Source organism: Porites lutea, chromosome 6, assembly GCF_958299795.1.
Source record: "Porites lutea chromosome 6, jaPorLute2.1, whole genome shotgun sequence".
In the NCBI taxonomy this organism is placed as follows: Eukaryota; Metazoa; Cnidaria; class Anthozoa; order Scleractinia; family Poritidae; genus Porites; species Porites lutea.
In genome coordinates, this window is record NC_133206.1 from 2,578,840 (window position 1) to 2,599,953 (window position 21,114).

A 21,114-nucleotide genomic window follows, 5' to 3' on the forward strand; every position below is an offset into this window, starting at 1 on the left:
ACTAGAACCATGTCATTTTTTTCTCGGCTATCGAGAATCGTAAAAATATGCTTACGCGCTTTTGCCCGATGGGCTTCACGAATGAATGTTTTCTTCGAGGAACTTTATGAACATTCAAGAGACGACGTTCTAGATGAGAAATTGTCATTTTTCGCTTTGTTTATTTCCATATACATACAATTAACCTGCTGCGCGAGAAAGTCAGGGATAAGCTCATTACATTACAGGCGGCCAAAAAAATAGAAAAGGCAATTCTGGTAAATAAAAATAGACACTTTTTCTGAGGGACTGGTCATTATTTATCGGGAGGGGGGCTGGTGCAATGTAAAATATGCCATGCTTGATTTTTGCTGACTCCCCCTTTTACTTTAACATGATTTTTGCTGACCCCCTCCCCCTACCCCCCCCCCCCCCCTTGTCCTCCGGCATGCATGAAACAAAAAGTATGTATTTATCAAGTCACCATGTCCAACTGATAGACATTCTATTTAAAGCTACCTTAAATTTGGATTTGAGTTGCTTTTCGCCCAGACCGTACTGTGTAGACAATTGTCGTATTGACATTAAAGTTCTCGGTACTCTCAATCATTTTTTCTTCTTCAGTCGACTCCTCTTCCTCTTTCGCTTCTTTGTACTCATTTCTCCAAAGCAGGGAAACAGCTTCCAGGGCACAACCACCCAAAAACATTTGATGAAAAACTTATCGGCAAACTTATAAAAGTTAAAGAAAGGGTGATAGAAATCGAAGAAAACCTTAAGGAAAAGTTAGAGAAGACATCAAATATGTTCCAATATGCCCCCCATGTGAATGCAAAAACCAAAAAGCATTCTCAGAAAGAGAACCGAAGGAAAGCCAAAAGAAGGAAAGTTTCAAGAAAAGCTGCCAACATACAGAAAGTGCGGGAGTTTATTTCGAATGCTTCTACATCTGAAGTAATTCAAATCCAAAACCTAAAATTGGAAGTTCTATCTACATTATCATTGTTTCAAGTAAAATATCTACAACTTATGTATCTCCTGTCTACTAAAGCTGTAAACTTGATTAGTGAATATGTAGACAATTTTCCAAGAAAAGAAAACACTAACCTAGAACCAGATAATGCCCATGATGATGACAGTAATAATGATGACGATGATGATAATAATAATGATGATGATGATGATAAAGACAACAATGATATTGATGATGATGCAGACAATGATGAAAATGGTGATGATGACAACAATGGTAATGGTGATGATGACAATGATGATGATTATTAAATGCTGAGGACAACAACAACAATGATGATGGTGCTGGTTATGTTTACAGTAGAAATAGGATCAATGTTGTAAGATACTGATTTGTAAGTGTTAATAAAAGGTGTTGTATAAAGCTATTTTAATAGGCTGTATTTGTTGATGGCATCCAGGCGCAGCTTTTACCATGTTTGCTGGCAAAACGTTAGCATATTTTTTCATGCCCCCCCCCACTACCGCCGCCCGGTTAGCTCAGTTGGGAAAGCGCCGGTCTGCTGAGCGGGAGGCCGTAGGTTCAAACCCCGGCCGGACCAACACTCAGGGTCTTTAAATAACTGAGGAGAAAGTGCTACCTTTGTAATAACATCTGCAAATGGTTAGACTTTCTAGTCTTCTCGGATAAGGACGATAAACCGTAGGCCCCGTCTCACAAGCCCTTGCACATGTAATAAATCTGTGGGACGTTAAAGAACCCACACACTCTTCGTAAAGAGTAGGGCACGTAGTGCCTGCTGTAGTGGTCTATCTCACTTTCACACTCATGTATGGGGGCATCATCACTCATTCCTTCAGTACTTGTAAACTGCACCTTAAGCAGTCTGGCAAAGTCCCCCAACCAGTGTTGTAAATTATCCCTGAAAAGCCCTGTGGGGAGTGGATGATAAGATATTTACAATTTACAATTTACAATTTACCCCCCTTCAAGCCGTGCGTAAAAAGGGTGGCCCACCCCCTATTTGCACCAGCCCCCCGTCCCGATAAATAATGACCAGTCCCTGAGCAGTTTTCGTCTCTTTCGTTCTCTCTTGTTTGTGAACGTTTCTACCAGTAAGAAAACTTTCTTGCTTTTTTCTTCTCTCTAAATAGAATAAAAAGTGTACTGTGGCACCAAAGAGGCCTCAAAGGAGTGCTCTTTCAATGACCTAACTCATACCTCTTCACAATTTCCGCACCAATGATGTCATAAATATGGTAAGCAATGCCTAACTTGGAATGGCCGTCAAATTTTCGAGAGAGCAGATCCTGTTAAACAAAAAACAAAACCAATTTATCTACAGTAACAGACAGTAATATGTATTTAGACATTAGCAAAGTCCATCCAAGGGCTTTTATATTAACTAGCTTGACTTTTACCGGAGTTGGGGGACTCAGACCGGTTTCAATCATGTTACAGAATGAGGACAAATTATTGTCAAGAAATGGAAATGGGGCACAAATATTCCTGGAGTAAGAGCTCGGACATTAATTAGTTTTAAGAAGGCCTTGGTGACTAGGTATTATCCTATATATCAGCACCAACAGTCCAACATTAAAACCATTAGTATTTGCTTTGCATCTGTCAGTTTACATATCAGAACAATAAGTGAAAAGAACAAAAAGTATAGTTTACCCACACTTTTGTTCCTGTCAGATTTTGATGTCTTTTTTTTGTATATTGCGGCTTCAATTGCTTTACCCTGCCCAATCCAGAATAATCTCGTCCAAATTTTCAAAACTGTCCGTCAGGTTGAATGAAAACGAGGTTCTCCATTCAAAGGCGGGTCATAGGTAGTTGCTAACAGAAAAGTTACCCTCATAACAAAATGGGTAATTATTTGTACAAGAGTTCAATTGTACCTAACATTATCCACGCTCTCTAAAGAATGTGTTTGGTTACATGTATTTGTCCTTGCTTCCATTAGAAACCCTTCACACAATACCTTATTTGTGAGTTCTGTTTCATTGACATAACTCTCAATAATATATCAGACTTTCAAACTTGCCCTGAATATTAAATGCCTGGGTAGTTTTTGTGAAAGTAGCAACTTGTTTAAATCTTATGTACATATACAATACGAATGTATCAACGCGTCTTAAAAAAATAAAAAATTAATGTAAAACTATTACCCTCTCAAGAATTTCACGGTACTTGCGTTGTCGGATCATTCGAATAAGTGCTTTTCTTCCTAAAATACAAAACAAAATGAGGAGAATCGGATGGTCGGCCAATACAAATTACAAAATGGGGATATATTTATTACAAAACTTGAACTTTTAAGCTGTCACAAGCCTTAGATTGCACACAGTAAATAAAGTAAATGCGATAACATTTTTGAGAGCTAAAGCCCATTTTTCAATTCAGATTAAAAGCACTGAATTTTTATGTTAGAGAATTTACTTTGACACAGATTTAGCAATTCTAAGCCTGGGTAAGGAGAGAAGCCAAATTACTCGAAACTATGACGTATACTTACCATTTGAAAAGTTTTTCATGAAGACACCTGCACCAGGAATGGAGAGCCACCAGCTATCAACATCCCTTGTGGTAAGGACACCAGTGCTTACAAGATGACTGAAGATAAAAACAATCAGGGTGATAATGAGCTGTAAATACAGGGAATACTCCTTCAGAGAAACTTTATGGTACATTAGACTTGCCACAGGTCAACCTCACGAGTTTAAGTGAGCAGAGCAAGCTTTTTAGGTTGTGAAGCAGCCAAGCAACCCCCCACCATAATAATTATGGTACATCAACAAGACTACATACGTGATTTCCTCCTCTGACAGTCTAAATCTGTTAGATACATCCTTTTTACTTATACTGACATCTGAATGATTTGGGAGAAGGCTACTGACAAATTTATCTGTTAGAAAAAATCAGAAAGGTTTTAAAATAATCAAATGGACAAAGCATAATCATTAATGTTAAAAACAATACCCAGGCAGATATTTATTTATTCCTAGATTCACTTAATAAAAATCACCACTAAAACTACAATAAATTTTTGTTGTAATGTATCAGACAGTTTTTATCCATACATTGTGGCTCAATGTCATTTTACCCATGGTATACCCCTAGTTTGTCCTCAATAACACTCATCATCAAACACAATCATAGTACTGTGACAAATTAGTAAAATCCAACTAGTGGTCTATTATCAATACTGCATTCTGATTGGTTGAGCTACTCCTAGGCTATATCCACTAGTAGCAAAAAGCATGGCTTTTTGGTGGCAAAAAAGGATTAAAGTCTAGCTTTACCTAGCTAAAATGTTTTTAATCCAATATTTTTGACCAGCTAGTTCGATCTTACTAAAACAATTATTCCTCTCGCCCTCATGGCCTCATGGTCTATTGACTCAGAGCCCATTCGGGCTCTATGAATAATTGATAAATAAACTAAACTAATAAGGTAAAACAGAAAAGGGGAAAACATGAAATGAACATATGTTTAATTTCTAAGAACATGCATTTTGTATGTTTATTATTATTATTATTATTATTATTATTATTATTATTATTATTATTATTATTATTTAAAGTAGAGTAAATATCCTGCCTTATTATGGTAAATTAACCCACATTTTCCTTCATCTAGTGCTAACCTATTGTAAGAAGAACCTTTGGATCACTGACTCTTGACTTGACATGAGAAACATAGTCCTCAGTAAGTACAACACCAAACTCGTCAGATCCTGAAGTTAGTTTGAAAAGACGAACCTCGTTCTCTTCCCAGAGATTATTCTGAAAACAAAAAAAACTCAGTTCCTTATTCATGATGAAGCTCAAAACACAATGTTGTTTGTAAAACATAAGCCTTCCAAACACGTTTAGGTCATACAAACAAGTTGATGTACACCGGATGAAAAGGAAGTTAGCAAAAAAACTTCGATACCATACACTGTAGAAAGAATCTGGATAGATAAAAGGTTAGAAAACAAGACTAACGTAAACTGCCGCTTATAAGCTCTGGTCTTATACATCTTCATAAGGGGTTTAGTAGGGCTTATAAACAGAGGGGCTTATATCTCAGCGGGCTTAATATAACTGGTCTAGAAAAAATGCTTTGAAGCAAGCTGTGGCAGTGCTGACCAAAATACCATTTGCATTTACTGGTTTTTAATTAGGTTTTAAAATGCCATAATACATGTAAATCAAATTCATTTCAGTACAAGCTAGAGGGGAACTTACCGGTATAATCGGATGTATTTTTTGTTTACAAGTAGATAGGTCTGTAACTGGGGGTGGGCTTATAAGTGGCCATTTACCATATAGTAGGCCAAAACATTTTGATTGGGCTCATGGAGGAGCAAACCTTTTCAATCTGAATAGCGGCCAAATATTTAATTAAAAAATAGAAAAAAAATACACATGATGATTTAGGGTTAGTAAATCCACTTGTTGGTTCTTCGTCTACCTGGACGGTGGTCGAATTGGAATTTGGAAATGATGGTTTCTGAGGAAGGGGGAAAAACTGTAGTAGCCGGAGAAAAATCTCTCAGAGTAAAGGTGAGAACCAACAACAAACTCAACTGTGGCAAATCATTTTGCCATAACATGGCCGATAGAAGTGAATGAGCTATAAATTCATCCTGACGAAAAATTAAGCTCGTCCTGAATGTCCGCTGCTGCAGTATGCAGACTTACCAACTGCCTGTCCACTAATGTCTTGTCCTTGACAACACAGTAGATCTGATGCTTCAATATAATGGCTGGAATTTTCCTTTCAAACTTCGACAATGGTACAATTGACTTCAGAAATAATATGGCTGCTTTTGTGTCACAGGGTATTTCAAAATCTGGATTCAAAAAAAGTAAAAGACAATGATAATTACTAATGGTGAATACATAAGATTGAAACGATTAAATAAATAAATAAAAAAAAACTAGTGATTGTAAGCTCTTTCACCCAGGACTTTCAAGAGCTGTCATCAATCTTAAGCTCACCAAAATCGCTCTCAGTTGATTTTCCAGGACTCTTGTCGCGTGACTCAATTAAAGGACGCTTATGAGAACTACTAGTCTCTGGGAGAGGATTTAAAAAAGACCGAGGCCGTTTTAAACTCATTGATTTATAGAGGAAAAAGAGTGTTTCTTTCTTTACAGTTCGTCAATAATCGAAGCCACCATTCATTTTTGCTTCCAGTCCCTCGCAAAGGCGTAAGCCTCAGTCCGCAAATATTGCGGGCATTTCAAGATGGCGAATGACTTGGAGTTCAAAGGAAATTTAAGGACAATTTTCTCTGGCAATCATTCCTTGCTTAGAAATAGGGTCAACGTCGAACTGCTCAAATATGCTACTGTTACAGAACAAGCTGTCTATTTTACATTCAAAGTTACGGATGAACGCTCTGGTCGGCAGTGTACAGCGAGTGTATTCATGTATAGAGAATAAACAGGTCGTCGTTTGCGATCGATTAATCATTCACAGGTAAATTATCCTTCTGTCGTTACTAAACCGAACCGTAGTATTTAATGTCAAAATAGAGATGATAAGAGAATTTGTTGCCCTTGTTTGCTTTATCTTGGCATCTGTAATCCTTTGCTCTTCAGGGGATCCAAGAATTCACACATCTCACGGGAAGCAGGAGGAAACACATGATGGTAGTAGACATCCCGTGTCGAGTGATCACAAAAGCCACTCTCGAACCAACGAGGAACAAACTAATGATCATAAATCGGGGACGCTGTCCAAGGAAAAGGAGAGCGTTTTAAACTTTGAAAGAGTTCTGTTTGATCGCGAAGAGCTGAAGAACTATGTTCTAGATTATCTGCGCACACATGGTTTCGCTCAAAACCCAACAACAAGCCCTAAGAAGTCACTGGATCACAAGCAGAAATCAGCTGGCAGACATAGCGGGCCTCGTGACAAGTTAGAATCACCGCAATCGAGATTTGGGGGCAAAAGGGAACAGAATCATCACAGTGCCCCCGAGGACGAAAAATACTTTTCGCGAAACAGTGAGAGTGGTAATCAAAATCGAGCTGGTGGGCATAGTAAGCGTCATAAAAAATCGAAATCACTAGGAACTAGAAAACGCTCACATGGACGTCACGGTACTCGTGAAAAAGAAAATGATGCATTGTATAAGGAGAAATCTGCAGCAGGGTCAGGTCTTTCGACAAAAGAAAGGCGTGGTCATCATCAGACGTCCATTGGCAAGAGTTACATGTATCCAGGAACCAAGAAGGAGAGAATGACGAACACAGATATTAATCAAAATAACCTAAAACATGTTTCGAGGTCAGATAAGCATGATAATCAGAGGAGAAAGAACAAAATTTCCAAAATTCAGGCTTCGAGTTCCTCGCTAGAGCACCGGGGTCATTACAAAAGCAGGAAAAGCTTAAATAACAGGAAATCTAACAAGAGAGACTTCATAGCAATTCTTCCAGCTCAGTCTTTCAAACTTGAAGGCTTTGATGTACAGCCAGTTCATCAATCTAAATTATCTCACAAAAAACACAAAAGAAAATCAGACAAAATGCTGAAGCATGTAAAGTCGAAGAAGTATAAATCTGAACAACATTCTGAAGAAGAAGAGCGTGTAGCTAAAGACAAAAGTGGCCTTAATTCAAAATCACATGCAAATAAGAACGAGATCAAAGCGCAAAGACATGGAGCAGGTTTAAGGAGCAGTGCCTCTTACAAGAGATCCAGATATAGTCACAGAAAGCAGAGCGAAAGTTCAGCACAAGCTAAAAGAAAAGATTATTTGCCCCAAAAGCATCATAGTCGTGAGAATAAAAAGATTTCAGCTCGTAAACGTAAGAAAACTTCAAGACATCGGGATGCGCAGAATAAAAAGTTTTCTCCCTCTTGGAAATCCCTGGACAAAAGAAAGATACCGTCTTGGTATGATGATGCCAAGTTTGGAATATTTGTTCACTGGGGTTTGTATTCTGTCCCAAGTTTTGGGACAATGAACAGTGAATGGTTTTGGTACAAGTGGAAAGGCAGGCGGCAATGGCAAAAGTATTTGAACTTTACTAGGAAAAATCATCCTTCAGAATTCAGCTACAATGAGTTTGCTCCATATTTTACAGCTGAGTTTTTTAATGCCACGCAGTGGGCAGAGCTTGTGGCCAGATCTGGGGCAAGGTATGGTGATTAGCTTAAAATACACTTCATTGTGCATTCCAGGGTGTGTCATTAGCATACTAATCGCCTAGCTAGTCTTAAGACAAGTCTCCAGCTGCACGTAAATTGACTATGATCGCCAATATAAAAATTTTACTAACGGGTGTCGTTAATAGTTGGATCAATATAACATTAAAAATGTGGGGGACGAACCAATTGTACTCGTAGTTCTCTGTTAAGACCGATTGACATAGCACAACTTTGTCGCATGCGATGTGCTTACAATAATTCTACGACGTGGGTCTCACATACAACCATGCAAACAGTCATTCCATGCTGACCTTTCTTTCAGGTACTTTGTATTTACCAGCAAACATCATGAGGGCTTTACCAACTGGAATTCAAGTGTGGCTTGGAACTGGAATTCGGTTGACATCGGTCCTCACAGAAATATTGTTGGTAAGTCAGTAGAGATTCAGGTGTGCTTAGACGTTTATTTGCGCCAGATCGCCACTTATATTTTCAGAAGAGGGAGAACCGTGAACGGCGAGTATAAGATTGCAAAATGCCAGTGCACAAACTAATCCCGGCATGATAATTTCTGTCGTACTGTCCTTGCTGATACGAGAAGCTGTGGAAGCCTGGATTGAGAGCCTACTCAACAAGAGACGGACACTGAGAAAAAACTGAAAGCGCCTGCCTGCGGGGCGCAGAATAATCTGTGTTTGTGACGTTCTTTAATTATTTTGCCTTTGCCACGAATGATAATCGTTCCTTGGAACTAAGCTGTCTGAAAAAGCCGTTATTACCTTATTATGGGAAATTTACCCTTTATTTTTCATCTTTCACAAAAGCTAAGGGGAAGGTTTACAATACTTCGAGTCCATCTTCATCCTTGTCGCTGTCAGAAGTGATGTCAATATCTTCTCCTTTGATTTCGGCCAAGATAATCGCGTTAATTTCCTTTTTATGAAATTCTAACTCTTCTTTCGCGTTAATTTTCTTTATTCGAAAGTCCTTTCCATGAAATTCGCGTTAATTTAACTCGCGTTAATTTCCAATACATGTACCTTAATTTCATGGAGCGTTAATTTCCTGTAATAAGGTAAATCAACAATATGAATCCTGTTCCAATGATACATGAGAACAAGAAAGGGTTTTTTACCAATGTGCCGGCCGACAACAGTCGCTCATTCCTATGCATGCATGTTTAAAATGTACGTTATTTCTCATTCGATAATCATTTCATTTCTCTACTTATTGTTTTCCAGACGAGCTCGCCAAAGCTTTTCGAAATCTTTGTAATCCAGAAGTGAAGTTTGGTTTGTACTACTCCCTGTACGAGTGGTTCAACCCTCACTACTTGAGAGACAAAGCAAACGGATTTAAAACTGATGAATACATCAAGGTAAGGAAATTTTCATAGACGATACGTTTAACTACTAATTTCACTGTAGTCTTAAACTCCGAGGTTCGTCATCCCTAACTCTAATTATCTATGCCACTCTCTTTGCCCGACTAAAAAACCATAAAATCATGAAACCATGAAAAAAACCCAGTAATAATCAACCCAAAAAATTAAAGGAAACATTAAGCTAACTTGACTTCGAAATTTTTATCCACTTGCAGTGATGTTGAAGTGGTTTAGGATGTGAAACGATCTTTCATCATTTTTTGTTTATTGTAAAATCACAGATTCTAATTTTTGATTCTGACAAATGGTACATTTATATCTTTTTATCGATGGATTGAGTCGGTTAATAAAATGATGGACATACTACATGTACATTCAGTTTGAGAGTTTTGAATTTCTTTTGTTTTGCCTCTAGAGTGTCATGAATCCACAGTTGTATGATCTCGTTAATACGTTTAAGCCCGATTACCTGTGGACCGATGGAGAATGGGAAGCAAATGACACATACTGGAAGAGTACAGAATTTCTCGCCTGGCTTTTTAATGAAAGGTATCTGAAGTCAACACTTTGTACTTTGTTCTTTCAGGGAATTTGTTTGGATTTATTCTCGTCCTCAGCGCCTCCTGTTCCTCTTTGCCGGCGAGAGTCTTTGTAGGAGGTCCTCGTGCTCACGACTCTGTTTAAATTAGCTCTGTTCTAATGCTTAACTGGATGTTACTGTAGAAATAAATAAATAAATAAATAAATAATAAATGTATAAAGAGTTTCCACAACATCAAGAAACATCCGCAAAGGGGGAGCAGTGAAGTTAGAAGTGACATGAAATTATGCAGCCATTGCGTACATGGAAAGGAGCCCAGTACAAACAGTTCATGCCCTTTCTCTCTCTTGAATACTGAATCAGGTCACTGTCGTTGATTATAAAGCAATGTGTAGATTACTTGATCCGCCCGCTTCGGATGCTTTCGATTTCCTTTACTTCGCAAAGGAAAAATAAATTAATATATGCCAGACCAATGATCAGTGTTGTTCGCTAATTCCCATCAGCTACTTGAAGTCGTGCTGGGAACAGATTTGCTGCTATCTCTTTAGGCACTCTTAGTTTACTCTTGAGCACGTCCAGTCAAAAGTGCCTTGAATAGTGCAGTGCAAAACGGTATATGTTGTGCTTTGCAGCCCAGTAAAAGACAAAGTTGTGGTGAATGACAGATGGGGGAAAGGCTGTCGGTGCCGTCATGGTGGAGTTTGCACTGGAGCAGATAGGTATAACCCTGGTCAGTATAAACTTTCTTTTCTCCTATGACAGAAGTTGGAACATGTAAAGTTCTTATTCAGGGGCACCCAACGACAATTTTCGGAAAATATCTGTTCGGAGGACGATTTGAGATCTAGAATTTTCGTAACATTTGCTGTAAAATTTCTTGCTTGTCTGCCTCTCCTAGGATTTTCGAACATCTAAAAAATGATATAATTGCCCATTTTTAACGAATTTTAACCCTTAAAAGGTCACCTAGAATTTTCGGGAGCCTTTTTTCTGGCTGAAAGTTTCGAAAAGGTAAATTTTGATCCCTATAATTTTCGGATCACTAGACTTTCAGCTAGGAAATCCGAACAGATGAAAAATTTCTAGGGGATAAAAATATGCCTGTATCTACCGTTTAAATACTAAAATACGTTTAACAATGCTATGTTTAAGTGGTTTTGAACTATATTCTCGTTGGGTGCCCCTGCTTATTGCGAAGCCTCGATGTTGTTAAAAACAGTAGTTTGTAGCTTCTAAACGACGAAGAAACATCAAAGAACAGACAATAAGTAGACTGAAGCAACCCGACAAGTTTGAATAATCGTAGACAAACGAAAATCACGACAGTGATACATGAGCATGTAAAAACGCGATTATCACTGACTTCAGTCGGCATTACAATAGCCTATACCACCATTGCTAACTGATAAACGTCAGACAAGAGGTTTAATACGATCGATTGAAAAGGGGAATTAGAGTTGCACGTCACCTTATGTTACAGAAAACTGCATTATACCGCTGTAAGTCATTTCACCCTTTCAGGCAAACTTCAAAAAAGGAAATGGGAGAACGCAATGACTATTGACCGACTGTCTTGGGGGTTTCGCAGAGATGCCAATCTTAACGATTACTTTAGCATCGAAGAACTAATTAAAGAACTTGTCAGTACAGTAAGGTAAGCTTGAAAGAATAATTCACCTTAAGAAGCTTACAAAACATGTAGTTTTGGATGAATACGTGGCTGCCAGTTGCTTCCTATCACACGTTCTTTTGGCTTGGCGGGCTTGTCGCGCGCAATCAATAGGAAGTCTCGCAATAGGGAGTTTTAGCATCGACGACGGCGACGGCAGCGAAAACGTCACTTTTAAAATGAATTCGCGTTTTTTCAAGCTTTGTCGCGTTTATTCCAATTTACTGAAAATGTCAAATGTAGGCGTATTTCCCTGGAGTTGATTTCTCGGGGACCGAACTCAAGTTCAAATACACTGTAATTTTCAGGGAGTTATAATAACTCCTCTAGTGGGGCTAATTTAACTCCTTACAGTGGAGTTATTTTTCGTGGAGTTACTTTAACTCCAAAAAGGAGTTTAAAGAACTCTTTTTCAGGAGTAAAAGTGACCCCAGATAATGAGGAGGTAAAATAACCCCAAAAAAGGAGTTATCCTGTACCTAAAATTTTTACTCCACTTTCAGAGTTAAATTAACTCCAAAAAGAGTAAAAACAACCCATGTAAGGAGTACAAGTAACCCCCTTTCGGAGTAATTTTAACTCCAGACTGGGAGTAAAAAGAACTCTTTTTCAGGAGTAAAAATGACCCCAAATTCGGAGTTGAATTAGGAGTTAAAATAACCCCAAAAAAGGGGTTATCCTGTACCTAAAATTTTTACTCCATTTTTGGAGTTATAATAACTCCCTAAAAATTACGGTGTAGAGAAAGAAAAAATCGTCGTCGCTTGTCGCTTGTTTACGTCCTCCTTAAAACGTGAAATTAGGTATTTTCACGTCATTTTCGTGCAGGGAAGGCAAAGAAATGTACAAACAAGCGTGACGCACGTGTAGAATTCTTGTTTTGCTTATCTAAAACCTATTGCTTTTCCGAAGTTCTCGTTGCCGTCGCCGTCGTCGTTGCTAAAGCTCGCTATTAATTGAAAGGGGCTTCAAGCAGTCTAAAAAGTCACTCGAGAACGAAACTCGCCGCTTTTGCCGGCAGCAGTATACGGAGTATCGTTACACATGTACATCCACAAACTTATATAAACTAATCCTTATAACAGCTCAATAGGGGCTTTTTATTTGTAAATTGCTGTGTTTGTATGTCTGTCTCTTCCTTGGTAGCTGCGGTGGTAACTTACTTATGAATGTGGGACCCGCTTCAGACGGAACAATTTCGCCAATTTTCCAAGAGAGGCTCACGCAGATGGGAGACTGGTTAAAAGTAAATGGTGACGCTATATACAAAACAAGGCCTTGGAGAGCACAGAATGATTCGGTCAGCGGCAATGTTTGGTGGGTATAGTTTTTCTAACGTACATGTATGAAAAATGTCGCAAACTCATCGAATGTGGGTTGAGCTTTTCTGAACAATTTCATGTGTGAAACCATTTGCCCGGCCTGCGGCCTGCTGGTATTTTTATGATCCGTCAGAGTATAGATCATGGAGAATTGTTGTCTATTTGTTGAATGTCCATAATTGTTCTTTTCTTTACATTACCAGTACTTACTATCTCTGTGTTAAAATAACAATAATTATGAGGTACGAATAATAAGGTTTATGGTCATGCTTAGATAAAGTGTTCACTGGAGTACAATAGCTGCTTTCCCTGAATATCGAGCTCTGCGCTATGGTTTTGCGCGCCGTCAGATCAGGCCGGTGTTTCTCATTCGTTAAAGTAACAACAGCTAGCTGCAAAGGAGCGCAAACGAATATGCCGCACTAGAGCCCAAAAATACCAAAAGGAGAACAAAAATCTGCATGGCTGATTGTAACACGCAAAATTCAACTTAGCAAGACAAAAATGACACCGATTAAACCCTAACAGAGCGGGATTGTAGCCGTTGACAGATGTTTCGCTAGTTTTGGTTCGCCAGAACGGCATAACAACAGTCGTCTTTCTCTATACTTTAATCTTTGAGTTTTTTGAAACCCTTCGCCCCATTTTATCAAACAATCATGTTGGTTGTTTGCCATTTACAAAAAGTTTCCGGAAAATCCGGTTGTTAACGAATTTTTTTGGTCGCTCCGGCGGGGAATTTCCGGGAGCAACGGAACATCTGAAAAGGTAGTCCGGTTTTTCCGGACCGAATGCTCCCAACGGAACTTCTTTAAATTTTTCTTTTTCTCAGAGCTATCTTTGACATCGGTTTCAGGCCTTCGAGGCCGTTTTACAGAAAGGGAATCGAATTGTACAAACGTTAAACGCGATTCCGGGATGAAACTTGCCAGTCCCGACCCAAACCATGAACCGACTGTTTTGCCCGTGTAGATGGTAAACACACAGTTAACTCCACCAAACCGTCTTGTTATCCTTAGTTTTTCATTCCACTTCTTATTTCCTGTGTGTTAAAATCCTATATAGGTACACTGCAAAAGGCGAACATGTGTTTGCTATATCACTCAGCTGGCCACGATCAGGAAAGTTGGAACTCGGGGACCCTATTGCCACGCCCCGAACAAGTGTTAAGATGCTGGGAACTAAAACATCTCTCTCCTGGATTCCAAAGCACAAAAGCAAGAAAGCTGGTCTCGTGATACATGTTCCAGCGATTCCTGTATCCAATCTTCCTTGTCTGTGGGCTTGGGTTTTTAAGTTGTCACACGTTAAGTGATTTCGTTGTACGGCTGCACCTAATAGACAACATTGAGTCACTTCCACTTGATGGCGGAAATGATAAACATTTTCAGATAGTGAACGTGGTGAAAGCTAAAGAACTTTAGACGATGTTGTTTAACTCCTCCTTTTTGTTGTGGTGATATCTAGAGCACTCGTGAAAGAAGAACTGAATTATTTGGAGGGCAGGTATTTCGCCCGTAGTTTCCAGTTCGTTAAAGACAAAGACAAAGACAAAGACAACGACAAAGTATGATATCACTCAGCCTAGCAGATAAAAACACGTATTTTTTTATGTCTTGTGGAAATGAATAAGCTGTACATTATAAAAAAACACAGTCACCAAATAGCCAAGTAGAACTTGAGCATGATTCGGTTTCCAATTCGACTACACGGTTAGTCGATGAACTGGCAACATCACACTGAAAGCGAACACTCTAAACGAAGGCGGAGCCAAGTAGGTTAAAATGGGTGCGAGCAATGTACATTACTTTTGGTTTATTTTCTTAACCTGTTTATTCTGTTATTGTTTATTATTAATTTTATTTTCTTATTTATTCAAGTTATTCTATTATTATTTATTGTTTATTTTCTTTTCTATTTAATGTTTCTGTCATGATTGGTTGGTGAGTAACGAAATCTTAAAAAAGTGTTTGGCCACTTAATGCTGTTGTATTTTGTTACGAAAGCGTGCAACGGATTTTGCTGTACCGAGTTTACGCAATCACGGGGGCAACAGCAGAGAGTAAGTGTGAAAACAATAAGCTATTGCCATCTTTCAACGCACTTAATTTTTTTTTCATTGTTTCACTGTTTTGCTGTGACTGAATTGAATCAGCAGCGTTTTCTTGAGGTTTTCATAACGAAAAGAAAATTAGCAGATTTGTTCACACAATTTCCTCAGAGACTGCTATACATTCCTCGTGCCAGGTGGTTACTAGAGGCAAGGGCTTTATCCTCTCTTGCTAGAGGATATATCGAAGTCCTGGATCAATCACTTCACGAAAATCTCGGTAATCACATGAGTAATTTTATTCAAAGTAAATCTGTTGATAATATGCTTGCCTAGTCTTTTCCGGCGTTTTCCCAAACATGTCGGTAACGTGTCATTTGTTAACACATGTCACCTCTTCGCTCAGAGCATATGATCCGACAGAACGAATCGGCTGAGGGAGAAGAAGACGGCAAACCTTGTGTGACAAGCGTGATTGTAACTATGTTTGGAAAACAATTTCCGCCTAACTGCACCTTCCTTTAAACAGTTAAGACCAAAACAAGGTAATGTTAAGTCAACATCAAGGAAAAACTCGCGAGTAATAGCCCTGTCACGTTTGTCCAACAGAAACGTTTTACCGACGCCTTCTTTCTGCCGTCTTGTTGCGTAAGCTCAGTATTGACGCCAGGGGACTAGGAAAGGGAATATGCTTTTTCTCGTCGCGTGTAAGAAAACCCAAGACAGTCTTTTAAAGATTCTGGATTGCACACTGTGGATTCAAGATTCCAGGTACTGGATTCCAAGATTCTGGATTCCACGCAGTGGATCCCGGATTGTACTGGATTCCAAGATTCTTGAATCCACGCCGTGGATTCCGGATTCCAGGTACAGGATTCCGCATTCCTTGTCAGTGGAACTTGGATTCTGGATTCCATTCGTTACCCCGGAGCTGAATTCCGAATTCCATGATTCGAGGATTCCAGTCCAAAGCCCCGGTTTCTCTTTCCGCAAGCAAACATTTCCCGGATTACCTTATTTGGAGCGATTTTATAATCTTCAGTTTTGTTTTTGTATACATTGTTATCATATGCCATAATCAGAAGCTTAGTGCAGAACCAAATATGGAAAAAGAAACTGAGAATGAATAAATGTTTTGCTGATGAACGGAATCCTGCCGATTACAACCGTTGGATACTAAACATATATTCATACTATAGGAGTTGCTGTAAAGCGAAATCTAATTATTCTCCCAGTTTTTCCTGCAGACCTCTTGAAGAGCCACCTCTTAAAACAAACAAATAAACAAAACGATAAATCTTGATCAAAGAGACCTCATTCAGGAGTCATCTTAAGGTGTAAACGCTTAAACAATTTATCTGACAAGGCAATAATAAAAACAGTATTATTAATAGACATAATGGGAATCCTGAAGCGATTTTTACATTGCTTCTTTAGGTTCTTTCTCCGCACATCAATCAACTTTTATCGTCTCTTAGTAGTTGCTCAAGTGGAGAAAAGAGAAAAATATCACTAGTCACTTATTTCATGGACAAATCTAGCCAAACTAGGAAATGAATTGTTGCGACACGCACTCAGGCACCTGTTTACCTAACAATCATCTTCATTACTACTTTCTAGAAATACAATAATTATTATTTGACGGATAACAGAAGACGCCAAAAAGAATCATTTTAAGTAAACCGTTGACAAGATATCAAACAGAAAAGTTCAAGAAAATTTTCCTTATTATTTCTGAATCAGCTGAATCCGTCAAGTTAAGTTTGACAAGAAATTTCCAAGACGTAGGGTTAAGACGCTTTTAAGAAGTTTTTCTGCAAAATAATGTAAAAGGTTAATAATTAAAGATATAAAGAGTGTACTACCTTTACTAATCAATAAGATTTGATCAAAAGTTCGTCTCTCCACACAAATTTAACTGTAATTGTTGCCAGTGGATCATCAGTTGTCTTGATTTGCAATGGAATTGTCCAAACACTAACAAAAGTACACTTGTGAGAATTCAGAGATTCCATTGCGAAGGCTGCACGTGACCTCAGATGGATCAGCCATCTCCATAAAGCGACGCGAGAGCTTCCTACTCATCCCAGTTGCATAAAGCTGAGCCGCCAACAACGATTGGCCAAATCAAGCTAAAAAGTGGGCATCATCAGGGCTTGTAGCGTTCAGATTTTCTTCTCAATATGACTGACGATGACATTGCCAACTGGTTGTGGACAATGGCTCCGGTATGTGCAAGGCCGGTTTCGCCGGAGACGATGCTCCTCGTGCAGTGTTTCCCTCCATCGTTGGCCGTCCAAGGCATCAGGGTGTGATGGTTGGTATGGGTCAGAAAGACTCGTACGTTGGCGACGAAGCTCAGAGCAAGAGAGGTATACTGACTCTCAAATATCCAATCGAACACGGCATTGTAACAAACTGGGATGACATGGAAAAGGTACGGTTTAAAGGGGGAAGGAAAATTAAACAGTATATATAAGCATTTCCTTTTCAAATTAATTGGCCATCTAATTTTCAGATCTGGCATCACACCTTCTACAACGAGCTGCGTGTAGCTCCCGAGGAACACCCAGTTCTGCTAACAGAAGCTCCTCTCAACCCAAAAGCCAACAGAGAAAAAATGACCCAGGTATTTCAGTCTCAGTGGGAAACTAAGCAGTTGAGCTCTGTTCAACTTGCTTGTGAATCTACCATTTTAAAATGAAGCATGTTCCAAATTTGTGTTCGCTATTATTAAGAACCGGTATTTGCGCGTAAACTAAGTTATAAACTTTTATAGTGACTTTTTATTAATGATGAGAAAAAGTGTTGATTCAAGTGCGCGTGTAAAAAGAAATCTTATCGCATGGAAAAGTTAAGGTTTATTTAATTTCTAGAGCAATAAAGAGGACCTTAGCAGCAATGTATTGTTTTAAGTAAACAAAACACTTTTCGGGGAGCGATTTGTTGCATTCCTTATATGGCAAAAAATACTTCGGTTGGTCAGAGTCAAGTTTTTTCCAAACAACTTATTCAAAGTGAGAAAACGGATTGATCTTGATTGTGAAAACAACGCTGTTTAACAGTTAGCACATCGCAGAAGTATAGTTTAGTAAGATCCTGTAAGTAAACAATAAATTAGAAAGAAGATTAAAAATTATCCTAAAGAACGAAAATTAAAAACTTCAATTTCCAAGAAAAAAATACAGATTTCGATCAAGAATTGGCATTATGATCAGGGTATGCTAAGGCTGCCACATTGTAAACGGCAAAAAAATGCTGCTTTGTCACAGCGCGTATTTTATAACTTAGACTCTGTGGACAAACTGTGTGGTACATTCCTCATATACGTCTGATCTTCCATATAAGGATGTTCAAAAATACTTTTTGTTGGCCCTGGCTTTCATTTTACAGTCATGCGAAAGTTTCTCTATCAATGAAATATTCCATTTGTTTGTATTTCCCTTTCCAACAGATCATGTTCGAAACCTTCAACACACCAGCCATGTACGTCGCCATCCAAGCTGTGCTGTCTCTGTACGCTTCCGGGAGGACCACGGGAATTGTCATGGACAGCGGTGATGGTGTAACGCACACAGTTCCGATCTACGAGGGTTACGCTCTTCCCCATGCTATCATTCGTCTCGATTTGGCCGGCAGAGACTTGACCGACTACCTGATGAAGATTCTGACCGAGCGTGGCTACTCCTTTACCACCACTGCCGAAAGAGAGATCGTGCGTGACATCAAAGAGAAACTGATTTATGTTGCTCTGGATTTCGAAGGAGAAATGGCTACCGCTGCATCCAGTTCCAGCTTGGAGAAGAGCTACGAGCTTCCTGATGGGCAGGTCATCAGAATCGCCAACGAGAGATTCAGATGTTGTGAATCCATGTTCCAACTCTCCCTCCTTGGAATGGAATCTGCAGGCATCCACGAGACCACGTACAACTCGATCATGAAGTGTGATGTGGACATCCGTAAGGATCTGTACGCTAACACAGTGTTGTCTGGTGGCTCCACCATGTTCCCAGGAATCGCTGACAGAATGCAGAAAGAAATAACTGCTCTGGCCCCGCCCACAATGAAGATCAAGATCATTGCTCCTCCTGAGCGTAAATACTCTGTATGGATTGGAGGATCGATCTTGGCCTCGCTGTCCACCTTTCAACAGATGTGGATCTCTAAACAGGAATACGAAGAAACTGGGTCTTCCATTGTTCACCGTAAATGCTTTTAACTTTTTCTTAACTGTAAAGGTCATGTCGAATTGAAAAAAAGCTGTTTTTGTTTCATATTCCTGAGATCTGCTATAATTTTTTACTTGTGCCTTCGTTGTTTTGTAGTTTAGTTACCTGAACGTGAATTTTATCATTTAATTTTCGATTATGTAGTACTGATTTTAGTACTAGATTTTTTCTGCTTATACCAGGCAATAAGAAGTTGTTGTACAAATACACAGCTGTTTATATTAATTTATGCGTAATTAAATAGTAGCCAAGGAAAATACACTGCTTGTCCGATCCTACCAAAAGGCAACTCAGTACTGAAAATCCTCTTTCCATTTGTACTTTTAACTGTTCTCTTTACAGAAAAAAAAGCATTCAGTCCTTTTCTTTTCCTTTTTAGACTCACTTCCTCCCTTCCCTCACCTTTTCTATCATAACTGAATTAACAAACGCATAGTGTCACAGAGTGATAGTTTCGGTACAATACGTACTGTATAACGTCACCAATTCTTCACGCCACACCGTCATTTCTCTAAACTGTTTACATGCAGTCCCCTATTTTTCCGCAAGATCGCGAGATTAAGCGCTTTAATACACCCTTACAGGCGGCCATCTTGGTTTCGAGTGCCTTGTGGACTAGCCTGGGGATCCATATCAAATCTACGTAAGATGCGGCCGCTCGCTCAGTGATCCTATGGCAAATTAGGGGACTGTGAACAGTTTATCAATACTTTATCGAAAACATTTCCCTGTCCTTTTAACACCGCCTATACGTTTCGCTAAATTGAATAATCAGTGTCACTCTCTATGATCTAACCACCTTTCCAATCATACTCAGAATAATTCTCTCGGTTGGTTCTTTCAAAATAGGTTCTTAATAGATGATTTACCATACAGTCTGTTGATGAAGTTCACGCCCTCACGTTCTCACTAATAAAACCTTAGTGAATTCTCGTACAGACCTTGACCCCGCTTATATGGAGTAGACTCGTTTCGGCCCAGGACCAGTTAAAGAGTTGCTCACCTACCTGTGCTACCCTGGATTTTCTTACAAAACTTGGCGAACCCTTTACACGAGAAAGAAAAGTTTGGCTCGGCTAGGAAGGTTACCCGCCCAGCCGGGTTACCCTCCTAGCCGGGTTACCCTCCTAGCCGGGTTACCCTCCTAGCCGGGTTACCCGCCCAGCCGGGTCACCCTCCCAGCCGGGTTACCCTCCTAGCCGGGTTACCCTCCTAGCCGGGTTACCCTCCTTGCTGGGCCAACTTTTCTCCATACTTTGTCTCGCCCAACTGGGTCAACTCGGTCAAGGCGAGACCGGCATCAGAACATGCGCGAGAACTGTTCTCAGCAGCTCTTGGCTTGAGCAAAGAGGTCAACTTTTTTCTCATGTAAGCGCTCGCTTAACAAGTTGACTCGGCTAGGAGGGTGATCCTCTTAGCCGGGACAACTTTTCTTCAAGACAACGCGGTCTGAGAAGGCCAGCGTGGTATCCGAGAAAGATAATCCCCTTCCACCCCATAAAATATGTCAGTTTTGGCCAGTAATTCGATATAGAAGAAATATTTAAAGGTAATCAGTACGATTAAAATGAATCATGATTATGCATTTCTTTCACGATCTCACCTTTCATCAGCTGCAGGCATACTGGCATTAGGGACCTTATAATCCGACCTAGACGTCCATGAAAACGTCACTGAAAAATAGACTTAGCATCCTTTTAAACGTTTTCGCGATTATCCCAATTCGCCCTGTTACTTAAAAGAAGGGAATTTTGGTTGGAGCTGACGAGAGGGGACCGACCGCGCCCGAATTGAGTCAGAGATGGT

The 21,114-nt window shown here is 39.4% G+C and overlaps 2 protein-coding genes and 1 pseudogene across 2 annotated transcripts in view; 2 read left to right on the plus strand and 1 right to left on the minus strand.

The window, feature by feature from the left end:
- Positions 1-6,124, minus strand: part of LOC140941399 (inactive serine/threonine-protein kinase 19-like) — a 30,018-nt gene extending 23,894 nt beyond the window's left edge. The window contains exons 1-7 of the mRNA XM_073390393.1: positions 5,947-6,124; positions 5,647-5,798; positions 4,605-4,743; positions 3,767-3,863; positions 3,474-3,571; positions 3,127-3,185; positions 2,174-2,262 (exon numbers count right to left, since the gene is read on the minus strand). Coding sequence (XP_073246494.1) covers positions 2,174-2,262; positions 3,127-3,185; positions 3,474-3,571; positions 3,767-3,863; positions 4,605-4,743; positions 5,647-5,798; positions 5,947-6,067 — 755 coding nt within the window. The 5' untranslated portion in view covers positions 6,068-6,124. The remainder of the gene's footprint in view (positions 1-2,173; positions 2,263-3,126; positions 3,186-3,473; positions 3,572-3,766; positions 3,864-4,604; positions 4,744-5,646; positions 5,799-5,946) is intronic.
- Positions 6,125-6,488: 364 nt separating this feature from the next.
- On the plus strand, positions 6,489-16,968 carry LOC140940888 (uncharacterized). Its single transcript, XM_073389854.1, has 8 exons — positions 6,489-8,101; positions 8,433-8,539; positions 9,352-9,488; positions 9,910-10,043; positions 10,671-10,768; positions 11,560-11,692; positions 12,854-13,024; positions 14,095-16,968. Exons 1-8 carry the CDS (start codon positions 6,489-6,491, stop codon positions 14,342-14,344), a joined length of 2,643 nt encoding a protein of 880 aa, XP_073245955.1. The 3' UTR covers positions 14,345-16,968.
- Positions 16,969-17,262: 294 nt separating this feature from the next.
- On the plus strand, positions 17,263-19,313 carry LOC140940258 (actin, cytoplasmic-like; annotated as a pseudogene).
- The last annotated feature ends 1,801 nt before the right edge of the window (positions 19,314-21,114 follow it).